General features: G+C 39.1%; 1 protein-coding gene across 7 annotated transcripts in view; it reads left to right on the top strand.

Moving 5' to 3' along the window:
* The window catches only part of Cut (homeobox protein, cut), a 142,813-nt gene that overhangs the window by 4,910 nt on the left and 119,645 nt on the right, over nucleotides 1–18,258 (top strand). For 5 of the 7 annotated variants that reach the window (XM_083048861.1, XM_083048865.1, XM_083048867.1 and 2 more), the window contains exon 2: nucleotides 2,581–4,191. In XM_083048861.1, the coding sequence (XP_082904987.1) occupies nucleotides 4,093–4,191 (99 nt within the window). In that variant the 5' untranslated portion in view covers nucleotides 2,581–4,092. The remainder of the gene's footprint in view (nucleotides 1–2,580; nucleotides 4,192–18,258) is intronic. The other 2 variants (XM_083048863.1, XM_083048862.1) reach the window with 2 other exon arrangements.

The following is an 18,258-nucleotide window of genomic DNA, read 5'->3' on the forward strand; positions in this document are numbered from 1 at the left end:
ATAGATTTCTCCTCATTAGTAATTATATGCGACATCTTTGTCTTTTCGTGTCGGAACAATATTCGATTATCGCTTATCTCGCTTGCACGGTTCGAGAATACGTTCGAGACGAATGGTATCTGTTGCAGAATACGAAAACAGACACTGTCACATTAATAACAACTAGCTGAAATTCCCTAAACCAACAGCCATAGAAACCAATCCCAAACTGTTGATGGTGCTGTGAATTAGCGCGGAATACTTAACCATACAAAATCGATCGTCACGCTGCAACTTTATGTTCTGTTAATCGAGCAACAAGTATCTAGTCAGCATTCTAATGACGGCTTGTCGAAATGTGTGTTGAATGGATCGCAGATATACTTGGTATCACATTTAATTAAATATTCTTAATTTTCTGCATTTAATTTATGCTAATGTCACGCTAATTTGCCAGATGCTAATAATGTGTCATAAAAATTAGTTTCGAGAAATTAATATTAACGATTATATTTGGTTAATATTAATGAAGGAGTTGCAACGTATGATTGCGTAACTTGTATTGCAATAAAATCTAGAAATAATAAAAATGATTTAGGTACTTGCATGAATATAATGCATCGTGCTCCAAGCTAACAATCTCTGTCTAAATTGACAGTAATATGACAATATTTTTTCAAGACGTATTATTTCCTCTTATAATTTTAACATGAGTAAATTACGCATTAATTATACTTGACACTTTTCTTAATTTCGATTTTTAGAATTTCCTAAAAAATTTTTGCACATGTGTGTGTCATTTATAAATGCAAGATATTGTGAGACTTCGAAATCTCGATTCATTACACACCGGAAATGAATTTATTTAGTTAAGTTGCGACAATTAATCTCTCTCACGCAGCCGAAAGTCAGTAGACAATCAGTATGAAAATGAACGTTACGTGCGCCAAGTTCGATACCAGCTAAGTTAACTGGTGTGAAGTGGGTTTACCGCGGGTAAAAGGCGCGGGTTGTACCGGCTAACCCCTTCAGTAAGCTATTATCTGCACGCGTGTGCCCTTAGCCTATTTTTTTATTTACGACGCATAAGTCAAACCTATAACACCGCGACAAAAACAATTCTCGTATAAACTGTTCGATACTGCTTCTCTTCTCCTTTCTCGCGAGACAGCTATAATCATCAGAATTCGCAAATAAATTTTTTATGAAAAAATATTTTATCTTCTGATATAAAGTTTACAGTTGAAACGTATAAAGTAAGGATATATAGCGCGCACGTACAATTTAAATAGACACACACATTTCAAATTAAAGTAAAGAAATTATTAAGAAATCTCTCGCCTATTTCATGGACTGAACTATTAAAACAGTAGGGAGTTTAGCTAAATTCTTAATAACAGATTTTAATAAATAAATAAGTGATTGAAATATAATATCTATATTGATGAAGCTTTTGGATTTTAACTTCAATTAGATTCAGTTCATGAATTAGAAAGAAAACTTGTTCAGCTTTTTTTAAAGCTTCTTAATTAGATATAAAAAAAACTGAGTGGATATACGTGCGGAAGGAGGCTTTAGACAGCTTGTAATTTTTATTTATGCGTAAATGACAGTTTAAACAACTTCGCTTCTCTAATAGTAATTCTTTCTATAATTTTTATTTTTTTTAAGTGTCGTCAAATTAAATAAAAAAATCTTATTAAAGGAACTAATTAAGTTTTGATTTTTAATTAAAAATATTCTTTATTACTTGTAATCATTTAAAAGTTTTTATAGACAACTGTCATTTACAAATGTTTATTTAACTTCACTGTTTCTACAATGCTCCAACCGTCTTTTCTTTTCCTTCATGTCTCGTCTAGTACTCTTCTTCAGTCTTAATTAAGAATAGCTCCAAGAAAAAAATATCTATCTCTATCCGACTTGATAAAATTTAATCAGGTTTCGTAATCGAGCGTTCGATTTATCTTTAGACAGTTTACTCTGATTATGTTGATGTTGACATGAATGATTTTTTCAACTTTATATTCGAATCATTAATATCATCATTGGCATCTGACAAAAGATCGCAACATGCTTGTATAATCTGGATATTTTTTTAACAAAGAACATATTTATTTACATTGTCAAGATGAAGAATTTTGGTGGACTTGAGAAAAGGAGGGAAAAAAGATAGGGAGAGATTAAAAAAAAAAAAAAAAAAATAGACCAGACCGATAGATGGAACGAAAGGGGGATAGATCGGATGGAAAGGATGGAAAATCAGAAGAAAAAGAGGAAAGAACGAAGAAGGGAACTAGCGATCGGCAGGGGTTGGAAAGGGCGAGTCGGGGAGTTGAAAATATGAGATCCGCTCTGGTAGGGACCATCTAGCCAGCCTCCGTTTCTTTCCGCGGCTTCCCACTCCTTCCCGCGGCTTATCCCTACTAGCGCGGTATCCTTACCAAGATCAGACGGCGCGTGAGCGTGGTAGGGTTACTGGCAGAGTCCGAGATTGGTCGTGTGGAGGGTTGGTCTACCCTCTCTACGTGCCACAGACTCCGCCTGTTCCCCACTATTTGCTCCGCGCCTCCTCCAGGCATTGCATCGGTCGTCCGGTAGCTCTTAGTTTCAGGTTAGGAGCCTGCTAGGACGGGTCTCGTTCTCTCTTCTTGAGGTCATCCGGACGAGAGCGAACGAAAGGGTTCGCAACGGTTCGGGTACGCCAGTGGAACCACGAAACGAGGAAAGAGGAAAAGAAAGAAAGGAAGGATACGGAAAAAAAACGCAGCCGTCTCTTATATCATCTGGCCTTTCGATGAGGAGGAAATATCGGACGTGACATCGGACGAGCTCGCTCTCAGATCGATATCGATGAAGAGACTCTGCCGCAGATCGGATTACGAGGAAAACAGATTTCGGAATCGCGTGGCGTACGAATCGAGTGTTGCTTCAAGTGTCACCAAAGTGTTCCGAATCTCCGAGTGATATTCCTCGTGACTGGAGGAGACTCCGTTACCGTGATTGTTTTTTTTTGTGTTGTCGATTGTGCGCGGAGTGCCGCGGACTGGATCCTCGTCGGCGCGAGTGAGTAAACATTTGATCTGTTCCGTGATGCGTGCCGTGTGATGCGGCAGCGCGGTGAGATCTGCTCGCGTTATCGCTACATGGACGATGACGAGGAGAGCTCGGCATTAATATTGACGTATCTGTGAGAGACTCTCGCAATCCGTAACCAGTTCGCGGATAGCCCGGTCCAGGAACACCGCGACCTCTCTAATAAGTGCTGACTAATGACACGGTGACGAATGATACGGATCATCACGATCCGTCGATCGAGGAAAAGATCGAGACACTTGGCATGATAGTGGTGATAATGTCGCGGTACCGAGCACGTTTTCGGCAAACGTGAAACTACCGTCAGAATTCCTAGTGTCGCGTTCTAGTTGTTTGATTCTCAATGTTTCGTGGACGCGACGCATGTTAATCCAGATGATCGGCTCGGACCCCAGATCGATAGATAGAAAAATCGATCGAAAGAAATTCCACTTAGGGAGAGACTAAATCGATAGATGGGATACATCATCTGTGTGAGAGTGACAATTATCAAACGCTTGTAAAAACGTACACGGCTGTCGAGAGAGTTTTCAAGAGGATAAATTCGCATGAAGATCTCGAATGCACGCCGCCACAAAGAAGTGTCAGTCCGGCGATGTTGATCGCCAGGCCATAAGACGAAAGTGCGAATCGCTAAGTGGACACGCTTCGCGCTACGCTGTCGTGAACTATCGGTGAAAGACGGTACCGACGGAACCGCCGCCTAAAACGTGTTCCCCGAGTGCGACCGGCAACTCCGGAGGCGGCGGCGGAGGCGGCGGCGAAGGCGGCAAACGAGGAAGAGCAGTTTCGCGCCCGCCGGAGAAGCTCGAAGCCGTCAAAGTGGCTTCGTCACTGGGGCTCCAGGGGCCTTCAGCGCCGATCGGGGCCCAACTACTGGCTACTGGTGGTTCGGAGGATGCGCCGACCGCGACCGTGTATCACGCCAATCTGGTAGCCGGTAGCAACACCTCCGTCGTGACTGCGGCGCTCCAGCAGCCCTTACTAGCGGGTCTAAACTCGGCGGCACTGGCCAGCATGCAGGCCTCTGCGGAGGCCAACTCGCGGAATATAACGACCATGGAATGGCTCTACAAGAAGGAGCCCTTGTTCACGCTCGCCCACTTCTGGCAACAGGTAAGTGTACGACGATATATTTCACACACGTACGTGTCATGTAATTCCCGCGAGAAATTCGGTGTCATCGGATAGTGCGAATGTAGGATTAATTCTTCTCACGTCGCGCTCGTCGTACGAAACGGAAGTGATATTGCGATCTTCGCGATCGCCGGAATTTTATCGACGATAATTCGGTGAGCAGTGCGAATATAGAGAAACGTCTTTTTACGATGACGTATAAAAGAGTGATCGCGATCGTCGTGACTGCGTGCGCGTTGCTTCAGTGACGAAAATTAGTGCGGATAGGACGAGTATTTTCGGTCACGCGAGAGACGAAGTGATCATGATTAGGTATATTTTGTGTTTCGAGATAGAGAGAGAAAGAGAGAGCGAGCCTCGTGCGTTTGCTCTGCGTATATCCGGAAATGGGCCGTTCGACGTTGGCGTGGGGTGAGATAATCCCGGAGGGTTGCCGGAGGGTTCGACCGTGTCACGCGTTCGCTGCTAGGAGGAACGTTTAAATCAGAAAATCTACTCGATGCGGGTAACACAGTCATTCGATACGCCGCCAGTATTTACGCGATGGGACAGGCAGCTCTACGTAATTCGAAAGGAAAATACACACATTTTCCTGCAAAGCCTTACGCGTTTTCAATTTAAACTGCGCACTGATACCGCGTTAAATATCGCTGCGATATTTTGGAATCGTTAGTTATCTGATAGCGTTGCAATCTTGACATTTGTAAATCATATGAATAACGTGTGAAATTATACATGAATATATCTTAATAAAATTTATTATTATACATATAGAAAATATAAGAGAAACTGACAAGACATAGAATGTGCTTAATATAATGTCATATTTCTTATTGAAAATAATGGATTCAAATTATCTATTATATTACTGTTAATTATGCTTAACTTCATCTACGAGTGACATATCGTTTGCTACTTTTAGATATAAGTATCTGCTAAACGAGTAAATTTTATTTTACGTGTTTAAAAAAAAAGTTCCGCGAATATTCTTTAAAAGTCGCAAAAATATTCCGACAGCGAAAAGATACGATATGAAAGTATGTGTGAAAGATTATAAATATCATTTCGGGGATCACACAAACGAAAATATATCACCTAGGAAGTGAAAATTTTAAATTGTCAAATTTGAAAACTATATTTTAATATATATTTGACATTAGTGATATTTATCAATATTTTATTTATACTAATAAATAAAATTTAAAGAGAATAAATAAAGCCAAGTGTGTGTGTGTTTCTAAAATTATTAATATTTATAATCTTTTGTTTTTCGCATCTGTTTCAAAATTGTACATACATACTCATGTTTTATTAGTTATCATTATGTATATTTGATTTTACTAGAAACTGAAATTCTACGTCAGATTTTCGCGAAATTTACTTGCCGATAAATGAAAACGTTTCATATGTCACATAACTGACAGTGCGATTCTTAGAGAAAGCATACGGATATAATTGACAAGCGAAATATCGGAGTGGTTTAATTATAACGTGCTGTTTGGTGACGTATCTAGCGAGTATCATATAAAATCGTCTGTTTCGATAACTGTTGACGAATCGGTACGGTACATCGAGGAGAGTTAATAAGAAAAAATTAAATCATCGCGTTTCTCCGTCAATATTGAGAAATAACGCGCGCAACTGATATTCATTAAGATCGGACTGTGGTCGTTTGCTGTAAGTTCTACCGTTGGAACTATTTGTATCGTTGAGTATTAGTAATAATAAAAAAAAATAAAAAATAAAAAAAAAGATCTATCGTCCGCGAAGGCAAAATTGGAAGAAATTAAAAAAGATTTAACGTGCCCCTAGTTGTGACGAATGTACGGCTGTCATTATACCGCACGCCATGATTTATAAGTCGCTCGCTCATTAAGATAATTTGTACGTTTGAAGCGTTTTGTCAAACGTCACTATCGAGCGGCGAGTCTTGGGCATCTCGAAAATAGAATTGCTCTCGTCAGTTAGCCCCGTAAATAATTTCTAGCTGTTCGTTGGTGGTAAATCTTCCACCGCAAAATCTTTCGCCACCTCGGCACGTAATTGCTCGTTGGTCAGATTCTCGGCCACTTGGCCGATTCTAGGGTCAAAGGTCGAAGGTGTGAGGGTGGCTAACGTCGAAGTTTCCCTAGTGCGGTACTTGGTGTTTGGAGGATAGTTTAGCGATTTGGGGATGGCGCGGCCGACTTGTGGCAAAGTGGCCGACATAGAAGGAGGTTGTCGCACGCTGATAAACGATAAAGCCCCACCGAAACGTGCCGATGTTAATGACTGGACGCAGGAAATGCAAACGTTTGTCGTATCCTTTGATTAGCGGAAAGTCAACGGCGGGACGAAAAAAAGGGGAGGAATCAGAGAAGTGAATGAACGACGAGTTCCGCGATAAGTTCGATATTTTATCGGATATTTTGATAATTTATTATTTATCGTTTTGTCTATCAAATTTATTATCGTGTTTAAAAAAAATATATTTTGCTTATATATTTGTATATAATTATATATTTAGAAAAATAATGTCGTAAAATATAGTGACTTAATGAATTGTTATTCGCGTTTTAAAATTGATAGATGTAAAAATTTAAAAAAGTTTTAATATTCTGATTGGTTTAATATTTTGGCTTAATTTGGTTTAGAACGCGCGCAACACAGTTCATTTTATCAGTTATTCTCTTTTAGCATATAATAATGTTAAGGGATCATAATCGAACGTTGGCAACCCTCGCTCGTTATTACCCAACTACCGGTTTCCTATAAAATACACCCGCTTAATAACGCGCGAACTAGTGCCGCACCGTCCTTCACCACGAGATTATGACCCGCGCGGCACGGGACTATTAATGGTGCATAGTTTCATAATTATGTCTATTGATTAGGCTAGTTAATGACATAGGCAAGCCTCGTCTGTCTAACCTGGGAAAGCGGAAGTTTCTTCAGAAAATCTGTTTATATTTTAAATATATAAGCAACACATCGATAAAATATTGCAATTATATTATTTTACTGATGAAGAGAATATAATCGAGATGCACACGCTTTTTGAAATATATGTTTCGAAATCGTAAATTTAAATTGAAAGTAATATTTTCTTATGCATTAAGACTGAATATTTAAGATTTTTTTTTAACTTATTAGAATTACTCTAAGATTATTCGTACCGCAAAGTGTACTTTGCCTATGAATAAGTATCACAATGTACCTGAGCGAAGTATAAACTATGGAAACAAATTAACTCCTCACTGCGATGTGGGAGCTGAACAATGTAAATTCGTACTTTTAATTCGGCGCGGTTTCTAAACTAAACAAAGTTGCAAAACAGTTACTACTTTAGGGCATTAATTTAGAGAGCATGATTAGTAACAAGAAGCAAAAGTATGATACTACAATAAAAATAAAAATTAATATTCGCATGTTAGGCTGTTCCTGACAAATCGAAGCAGTTTACTATATTGTATAAATTAATTCTATAAAGTATCCAGATGACAAAACGCGTTATAGAATAAAGTACATTGCACCGTCTGGCAACGTGCAGAAGATTGCAGCGCAATTTTCTGACTCGCGCACTATCGACGACAATCGAGTCTCCCAGCTCGTTAGCATATAGTATGTTTCTCGACATGATCATATTGACTTTCGACGCTAATGTTTCGTTGCTTATCATTCGAGAACATAAATGAACTGTCCATAAAAATTAATGTTTCTGTGAATTATTTTGATTTGTTTTTTTATCGATATTAAATATTTGTAGCACAGCATTAATAAATTGTATCCAAATCTCACAAACTTAGAATTAATATATGACAAATAATGATTGTTGTATTACAGTCGAGCTAGTTGTACAGTATTTCGCAAAATTAGGTCGTTGCACATAAAATTCATCCTGTCTCTATAAAAAAAATCTCTGCAATGAAAAATCGTGGCAACAATGTCTGCAATTTCGAAACAAAATAGCAACTCTCAAGACCGTGATTGAAAAAAAAACAATACTACATTCAGAGAGTTCTAGTGATCAAACTTTCTGTTCACCGAACGGAAATTGCATTGACATACGTGAATGTGTATGTTAGCGAATATAACTTCCTTTTAGATAAGCATGCATGAATGCTGACAAATAGTATATTTGACGTGGAGTACTACAGCGAGAGGACGTTTTTGCGCAGAACAAGTTTTCGCATGTACGAGTTTGCATTTGACGCTTAATAAATTTAATTTTTATTAACCTTTATATACCCCTTTATAAAATTTATTTTTATACGCGCACGCGACTTGATGATATTTCTGTCGGAGAAAATATAATTTTCCGAGGAAAATAATTTTGATTCGAGCGACTAACAACACCTAGCTAGCGTAAATTCGATAAATGAGAGATCCGTGCGCTTGGTCGAGCTGTTGATCGCGAGCGTGAAGGAAAAAAAAAAAAAAAAGAAGAGAAATACAATTCCTATCTAAGTATCAGTTCCGGTTCGGTCCGCAGCACGTTCACGCAGCATCCGTGCGCGTGGAACGAGACCTCGGAGCGTACTCCCAATTAGGAGCGTGCCGGCCGTGAATGGACAAAAGTTTTGCTGTACCCAGGTTCCTCTCCATCCTCCCCCTGCCCTGGTGGTGGTTCCCCACTGCCACGACGTGGCATCCCCACCGTCGGGGACGTTCCCGAGGTAGGGGAATCTCCGACGAGGTTCCCGAAATCCCCGAGAGGCGGCAACACTTATCGAGGTGCGTTGTACACCACAACGTGAGTCACGCGGACGCGAACGGGAAGGAGAGATCGCAACGAGAGCGAGCGTGAGGAGATGACGAGAGATGCGCGGCACTAGTGAATGAGAGAAGGAGAGAGGAAAGTAAAGTTGCACGAGCCGCAGAGATGTCAAAGGACGAAAGAGAGTTTCTCTAAAGCGCCTCCCTCCTTTCCATTTCTAGAGACATATCGTTGGAGAACTCGGCAAATCGAAATTATATAATAAAAATAAAGATCAAGCACATTGGTGCGTTTAAAATAGAATATTGGATACGTAAAGTCGTACACAATCGATTATTTACGATTATACCATCGATATAGGAAAATAAACTTCTTTTTTAATTATACTTCTTTTACGCGATTAATTAATTTGACAGAAACACACATCGTTCGAGATATTTGAATCATGTTGAAGTGCAACAACGGAAATATTTTTTCGAAATTGTTAAACTCAAAATGCAATATATTGTACATGTGCGTATTGCGAATGCGAATGCTGTAAATTACGGATGAATGTTTTATGTTGCTTGTAGGCTTGACCGCAATGCAATGTATTTTGGATTTACGACGTGCAATATCATTAGCGCGGATTATCGTCACTCGTTAAAAATTAATTATAGTAATTGGATATTAATTAAAAAGAAATTAAAACACTGCGAAGATTAACAGAGCGCGGTCCTGTTATAAACCTGCATATTAATTATGTTTAACGAACATTCGATTTATTTATCTACATTAATCAGTTAATCGTGAATTATAAAAGATTGCAAAACATCAAATTCAAACCATCTTATAAAATAAAACATTCAGTTTATGTATTTCTTATTAACTTTAAAATATCATTAATGATTATATATACATGCAATAATATTTTTTATTATATTAGTCTGGCAATATTTTTAATCTTTAAACATGTACTAATTTAAATATCCAAATTTATATTCTTACGTATGTACAATATTTAATATATTTAATATATTTGATCTATATTTAAAAGCTTTAATATTTCTATTATAATCGTTAATATTTCTTTGAACAGATCTCGTTTAAAATACTAAATTCTCAAAAATGATGGATATGACATATTTCTTGCACGAAATGAGAAAACTCTATGAGCCATTATATCAAATTTCTTTAAAATTCGTCTAATCGAATACGAATCGAACGTGACGAAAAATAGAACGAGACTTTAAATACTAACGCTTAAAAAGAGGATGCAATGACATACTGTGGCACAAAAAATCGAGATCGAAATCAGGAGAAAAAGAGAGAGACAGAGAAAAAAAAGGAAAAGGAGAGAGAGAGAAAAATGACGAAGAAATCATTAGCGTGTTATACCAACACTGTATCGCACAACGTGTCGACCTCGAAATAGAATAGAACAGGGGCTTGTTTCAGAGATGCGCCGTCTCGTTGGTCTAGTCCAGGCTTGGTCTAGACTTACGTACCAGACCGAGATTCGCCTATTTTACGAGCCGCTAATAAGCAATGTGGTCGGTTGCACGCTAACTATAAGCAAGCACAGGTGCATGCAGTCGCACCTATGTATTTGCCCCTTGTTTTATTAAAATATATAATGAATGATACGTAGATGCAGGAGCCATGCATGCATTCTCCTTCGACAAGACTGCCGTTTCCTTTTCGACGATTCTTCGATAAACTATGTATCAGTAAATTGAAGTGCTATTATCAAGAGATTTCACGTAAAGATAATATTGTTATGTCGTGTTCTGTACGAGGACAGTTAGTGATTGACCGTAAAGACAGGAGAAAAAAAAAGTTAGTTTCCTTACTTCTGCTCGCGTTATAACTATTTCGGAAACGGAACGGCGTTGATGGTTAGGAAGATAACGAGCTCGTATTGTGAATAGAAATTCGAGTCATAACGTCACCGAACGAAACTATCCGCGTGTAGACATGAACGAATTCCGTACGATGAATATACAGGGTGTCCGGTGGTTCGCGTTTCACCTGTCGTGGGCAGATTCCTGGGATCATTTGGAGACGATTTTTCCTCAGCGAAAGTATCTTTGTAACAAAGCCTTAAATTAAAATTCTATTAAAGTAAACTCTATCTGAAATTAACTGAAGAATGTGATTTTGTTAATATTTTATTTCCACAAGGCTTAGTTTGTGAAAAACTCTTTATTTTCAATCGCTTATAATTCGAAAATTATTGGTGCCTCGACATTTTCGCTGAGGAAAAATCGTCTCCAAATGATCCCAGGAATCTGCCCACGACAGGTGAAACGCGAACCACCGGACACCCTGTATAGGGAACCTAGACAATGAAGATCTCATCGGAAGAAATGGGGCACGGCGGTTTTGATTAGCGATATACAACATTTAGTCGTGCGAGAGATAAAAAACCAGACAATAATAATAACAAAGGTTACTTGTGACCGGCTAAACAACTGCCGTGAAGAAGGGAAACGACGAGGGAGTTGTTGTGTATGAGGTACCGAGGGGCGTTATTAATTTCGCGCGGTCGTTATTTCTGAAATCGGTGATTTAACTGTCGGAGAGCTAGGAGTCGGGGCTTGTGTGAGCTCGGCTACCTCGGCCAAACAGTGATTCACCCACACTCTAAAAATATCCAAATACACGCATCGCGAGAAAGAGAGAGATAGGATACTCACGCGTCGAGCAACCCACTAACTACCGGGTGAAATGCCACGCGAGGGAGTATCGCGCGATAACGACTCGCATAGGCAGTATTGGCGTTAAATTATATTTTCCCGTCGATAGTTTATTCGATTGCCGAGATGATGAACGAGACAATGCGCCCGTATACACGCGTGCAATATAGAAAGATTATTAATAACTATATGTACATTTATTGTCGCATGATATATTTTCGCGCGCGATAATCGCATTGTTTTTTTTTCCTTTGTTGTATAAAATATCAATTATAACATTAAGACGAAGACAAATTTAAATTTATATTAATTGTCTCGTAGAGATCAAATCTTTGAGATTTTATTAATTTTTGTTGCGAGTATTTTTAAATACATAATTTTCTACTTTATATAAATGGCAAAGGCAGAAGCGAATCACGGAACTAGAGTGTGTGTTTTTCTCCTACAAGACCTGAAAACGTCTGGTTCTCAATCGACTGCACGTGAAAGTAAGCACAAACGTTCACTTCACGGGTCATCGGTTCTTGGATGTCCTACGATTAATTACATTGTATAATCTAAAAAGAGAAGATGTATTTCTCTTTTTCATTACTATCACATTATGCTCGAACTGCTATAATTATATAGATCAAAAATTCTATGAACATTTCATATTAATTTTTCACGTGGATTTATCTTACGAAGCTTAAAGTCAAAATTTTAAAATTTTGGAAAGTTTACGGAATAAGAAGCTGTTCCATATTTTCTCAATATTTGTTCTTGATATTTTTAATACTCGTATAAAACACTCGTATGAAACACAAGTAAGTAGGTATGTACGCTATTACGCGAATCATTCAGTGCAATCTCTTGGGATCCGAGCAAATATTTGCTAAAGCTGTCTTACGTCAATAAACCGTTGACCATTCTGGCGCATAAACAAGATTCACAGACTACATCGCAGGATATATACTTCCTTGTGAAATCTAAGAGCATATTTACAATCCGCGCGCCTCACATTACACGCGCAGATAACGTATCATCCCCCACTCCATTCCGCGTATTATATCAGAGCGTTTCGACTATAGCCGGCCACGATATCTCTTAATTACCACGACACGACCCACTGTGACCCAAACTCCCGTCCCACGGCTTGCATGATGCACCTTCTCGCGCGTACTTCCTCGATCGAGGTCCAAAGAGGTCTCCGGGATGCGCATGATCCCTGAACTGGACCGCGCCGAAACTATAAACCCCTGAAGCTTAGTTGTAGTTCAATATTGAGGGCTCGTACGTGTGTGGTCAAACGATACCTAGATAGTAATTGCAAATTGCCACTGTAAACGCTTTCTCGTATTCGCCAGCTGCTCGTTTCGCCAACTATGTGTATATGTCACTCGCATTCGAACAAAATTACTTTTTATCTAATGATCAATTTTCAATTAAAATACATTTTTCTTCTCATCATAATGCTTTCGAACGTCTCTACTCATCATGAAAATTTCCAAGAATTTTGATCTTGGAGGATATTGACGTGATACCGAAAATATCAGTCTCCGTGTGATTCACACAGCCTAATACATGTCGCATACATCAATTTTACGCTCGAGATGACGGAGTCGTTTTTTTTTTTTTCCTAATAATTACTTGGAGAGGAGGTTAGAATGTGAGTCATCAGTTAGAATGTATTGTTAGAATGGATCACCCTGTAACGCATAACATCGAACGCGTGCATCGCGAGTTGCTGCGTCGCGTGTGCAACAGATGCGCCAGGCACGCGAGGCGCATACCTCGGTGGGACATATGCGGGTCGCGAACTACGAACCTTCGTGAGAGAAAGAGAAACTCGTGAGACCTGTACACGATAGCAGAAATATTTGGCAAACTCTCTGAATTCCGAGAATCGAACCTCGTGCTCTCTTAACGTCACGTTAATTAATTTTATTACACGTTGCCAGTGTTAGTTTATATATTATGCACACGTTTGGAAGATTCGACGATCAATTTTATACGAAAGGAGAAAAAAGAAATCTCGTCTCTGATTATATCTCGATAAAATAAGAATGCAATTCCGAAAATGTGTTTTTAGATTCAAAGGAACATTCGCGTGAATTGGTGCGCGCCGTCGCGAATGCAGATTAATCGTAGTCGCTACTCGTTTCTTCTTCCAACAGAAAATAAGCTCTTGCCCGTGAGGATGCTCCGAATAAGCGTGCAGACAGCTTCGAATGCCAGTTGCTATTGTGCTTTGCATTCGGGACCTCCGGCGTCGAAAGAATTGCCACGAGAGCAGGGACGGAATATTCAGAATAGCGAAACGAGAATAAGACGACGTCGAAACAAAACAAGGGATAAACAAGGTTCAATGCATCTGAAAATGTGGCATCCATGTTTGATCATACTAATGATTTCTTTGTATTAATAACATATAATGAGCCGCGACAATAATTTTCTTTTACATTTATAAATTCTCTTTGCGATAATAATTAACAATATCACGTAATTTCTTAATTTATGATTATCGTATAGTACATTCCGCAGTATTTTGTAATCTTTTCTCGAATTTATTATCGCCCGAATAATCAACGAAAGGTTTATCGTTATCATAAATTTTTTTTCCACGCGACAGAGGAATTTTCGATTCACGATGATTCTTTCTCTCTTTCTGTCCTTCTTTGATCTTTTTTATCCCTTTTCTCTGTTTCTCCTTTCTCCTGCTCCTCACCGCTTCCGAAAACTATTCAAAGGTCGCTTGGAGCGGTTCCAAAATTCCGAATCGCATGGGACGACATCGCGGCGATTCCTGCAGCGATTCGGGCTTAAGTGAATTCGGAGTGAGCCATAAAGCGAGGCTAAATAAACTTTGGCCGCAAACGTATCTCGTATTCGGCCGCGTCTGATTTAAGGGAGCAATAACTGCGCGATCATTGCGCCTGGGCTAATTTACTTGGCGGATTCGATTTCGCGCCTCGCAAAAATTTTCGCACCACGTCCCATTTGATATTCTAACAACAATTCGCGCACTGGATGAGATATTTCGAATCAATGTACTTAAACACGCAAATAATTTATATCAATTTTATTTTAAAATATTATAATTATCCCACATCTTTATGAATAATACATTTGTGTAAATAAAACATTTTGATCACGTTAAAATAAAAATTTTAAATCTATATCTTTCGAGTTTCTTCTATTATATTTTTCTGTTATATTTTTTTTATTATAATGTAATGTATAACTTTTTTATAATTTTGCCAAAGTTAATCTTATTTTTCGTGTAAAGTTTGCCGAGTAATACTGGTGACTTTATTGAAGGAATAATCGCGTAATAAAAAAAAAGAAGCAAGAGAGCTAATTCGAGATTTAATGGATCAAACGATCGATGAGAGACAGAGGTCTACGCGAAGAGGAACGGCGACTAACATCAGCGGTTTATTTACGCACGCGAAATTTACGATCACCCCGAAAAAAAGCGACGTCTTATTCCTTCTTCCCGACGCCGACGTCACGATGGTAACGACGACGGAGGGCGTCGCAGGAGGGAGGCACCACGTCTGCGTTCTTGCACGCCTTCACATTGTCTGCTTACTGACGCAGGCGCGCGATGCAACACGCATGAATTTGCGTTCGACAATGTGCAATTATTGCGGATAGATAACCGAGACTGCTTTACATGATTATTAGACGTGCGAAGAGTGGACGCGAGCGAACGGTTAGATGCGAGGGAGAAAGATAATGGATAAGACGATCGAGAAAAGAGAAGAGAGAGAAGGAGAGAGAAGTGCTTGTCGCTAACTCGAAGAGTTCAGCGAGCAAGCAATTACCTAGGAAACATAATTTACGCCAGATTGCCATAACAGACGAATACAAGCGCTCGTGAAACATACAAGCAAACTTGTTACATGCCATATTTCCATCTCATCTCACTCGTCCACCCTTAATTCTTAATTCATTTTTCTAAGTCGTATATAATTATCTAGAGAAACATAGTATATTACTCTATATTTTATTTTCTCCCGCGATTACGTTTAATTAATGTACATGAAACGCCGTGTTCATTGAACGCTATTTCTACTCCGCTCTGTTATTAATTAATTAATCATGTACGCTATGACGTGCGATGCACCTGTGACTCCATTTAGAAAATTTATTAGGAAAGTGATAAGGAACTTCCTTATTAGTCGCTAATCAAGTAAATATTGAAAATCGTTAATCTATGAATAGTTATATACATAGATATTACATCGCCAAGCTAAATGAATATTCACACATTCTATTAACCATCCGTCATGTATATCTGCACGCTAATCAGCATACAATAAGCAATAAGCAATTTGCCTATTTTAGATTGGCGATTTCTATTGCACATTTCTTAAACACGAAACAAATTGTATGAGAGCAATAATCATTATACATATTTTACTTAATTTTTTTTATATAAAAAAATCACTACATTTTCAAGCAACGTGTTTAAGATCCCTATCATTCTTTGATTTAGTGTATATTACTGACAAGTGCAGTAAATCGTGTAAAATAACTGAACCTCGTGGAATGCGCAATTGCGGGTTGTCAATTGAATACCCGAAACGAATGGTCGAACGGAAGAGCGTTTGATAAGCAGCCGGAAGTTGGTCGCGGGCAAACACCCAGCTTTCCTCTCGCCTCTGATAGCACGCCAACGACACAGCTGGTCGATACGCGTGCCACGGTCGATTCGTTTCTCCACAAAATTGTCCACGGCAATTGGCAAATAAATATTCGCGATCGATTTTCCATAATTAAGTACTATCGAAATGAATAAATTATAACCAAATATTATCGACGTTAACCGAGTTTAGAAATATAAAAGATCTTTCAGATAAAATATTATTAATTAATATACGGTCTCTATTTTCGGACGATTTATAGGAAACGTAGTTACTTATATTCGTTTATTGAAATAAAACGTCTCGGTGATTTTTATCGCCGTATTCACACAGCATCCGAACAATTGACAATATACGCTAGAAATATATCGTACCCATCATAATTTGCATTGTACCAACAATAAGAATGACTATAAAGAGTAATAGACGGCTTTAATGTGTGTTCTGGAAAGATACCATTCACTTGTTTGATCGGCGCAATTGACGAGACGAATTTATGGACAAGCATTGACATTGAGTGGATAGGGCAATCATATATCGAATCACTTTACGAAGTGGCACATGAAGCGACATAAAACACAGGGTCGATGACTATCTATTATTTGTTCCAGCGCGCGTAAAGAGAGAAGAGAGAGAGAGAGAGAGATGTATGGAATATTAACGTTATGAATGTTCACTCGTGCTTTTGATCCGCGACGATCTTCGTGTCTGTCTCTTGCTATTTAAAGCTCTCTCCTGTCGAACGTTGCGCGACGCGTCAAATTAACGCGAGAGGTCCAGGGGGGAGGAGAGGGATACTCACGGACGGCTAATCATCGAGGTCGATTCGCTCCTCCGTCCAGCACAGAATCGCGAACTGGATCCGGTGATCGAATGGAAAAGGAAATTACTCGCTATCGACAAATATCGCCGGTGTCCGATCTCTCGTTTTACGCATGTAAATTCATCCGGACGTGACGTCGTCTCGCACGGCCCGGTACGAGGGCTAACTAAGGCCAGGCTGTTACTGGTCCAGCGTCCATTAAGTCGATACGACTTGACGCGTCGCGGCACCGCTTTTCGAGTGTGTGTGATTTCGCGTTTCCAGATTTCCCTCGCTCGTCAATAACGAAAAGGCACGATGATGAAGCGGTGGCGGCGGCGACGATCCGTGAATGATACACACGGTGCACTCGCACTTGCGATATGCACGTGAGCGAGTACGCGAGCGTGTAGTTGCGCCAACGTCTAACGTGTAATCGAGACGACTGATGGGCAAGCTTCCGCGCGTCAGCGAGGTATCAAACGACGATGCATTATTTGTTGCGGCAATATAGTCGCTGCTTTGAAGAAGCAAGCGAGTTTATTCCACGTATACGCGCGTGTATATATTTTTCGATATTTTTTCAGTGATAATATCTTCGATGTATACCACCTTTTATCGCTACGAGATTTTGATAACGTCAGTGAAGTTATTGACGATAAATATTGATTGTCTTATCCGGTAAAGCGCCTATACATAGTATCCGCTTTGTGGCGTAAGCGCCGACGCGCGTTGTTAGCGGGCGCGATGCGTGTACGTCAGGGTAACCGATGTAGATAAAACATTTTTTTCTTCCGTTCTAGTTGCGGCTTTACGTTGATGGCATTGCGTTATCATATGCAATCGCTATTGCACTTGTCTGTGCAATAGTCCGGGCAAAATGTTGCGTTCTACCCGTATATCGATCTAATTTATCATCTCTCTTGAGTATTCCTGACTTTGTTAGAAAAACAATATCTGTGATCTGTGAGACAACTTAATTCTTAACATAATTATTATTGTATTCTACCTCTCTGTTTTACATATTTAACTTTTAGAAATTTCTTTCAACTCTTACATTTTAAACAAAATTTATGAAAAATATATTATACAATAAAATTGGGATCTAGATATAACATTGGAAAAAGACCGCTGTATTGTAGAGTTGACTGTCTACTGGATTAAAGTTAAATCAATCCCGGAAGTCGTATAATGTACTTTCGGAGAGCACGATAGGGGAGAATGTTAATTAATGGCCGCAAG

This window comes from Prenolepis imparis, unplaced genomic scaffold, assembly GCF_030444845.1.
Source record: "Prenolepis imparis isolate NDT839.2.m4 unplaced genomic scaffold, iyPreImpa1.0 SCAF_10, whole genome shotgun sequence".
In the NCBI taxonomy this organism is placed as follows: domain Eukaryota; kingdom Metazoa; phylum Arthropoda; class Insecta; order Hymenoptera; family Formicidae; genus Prenolepis; species Prenolepis imparis.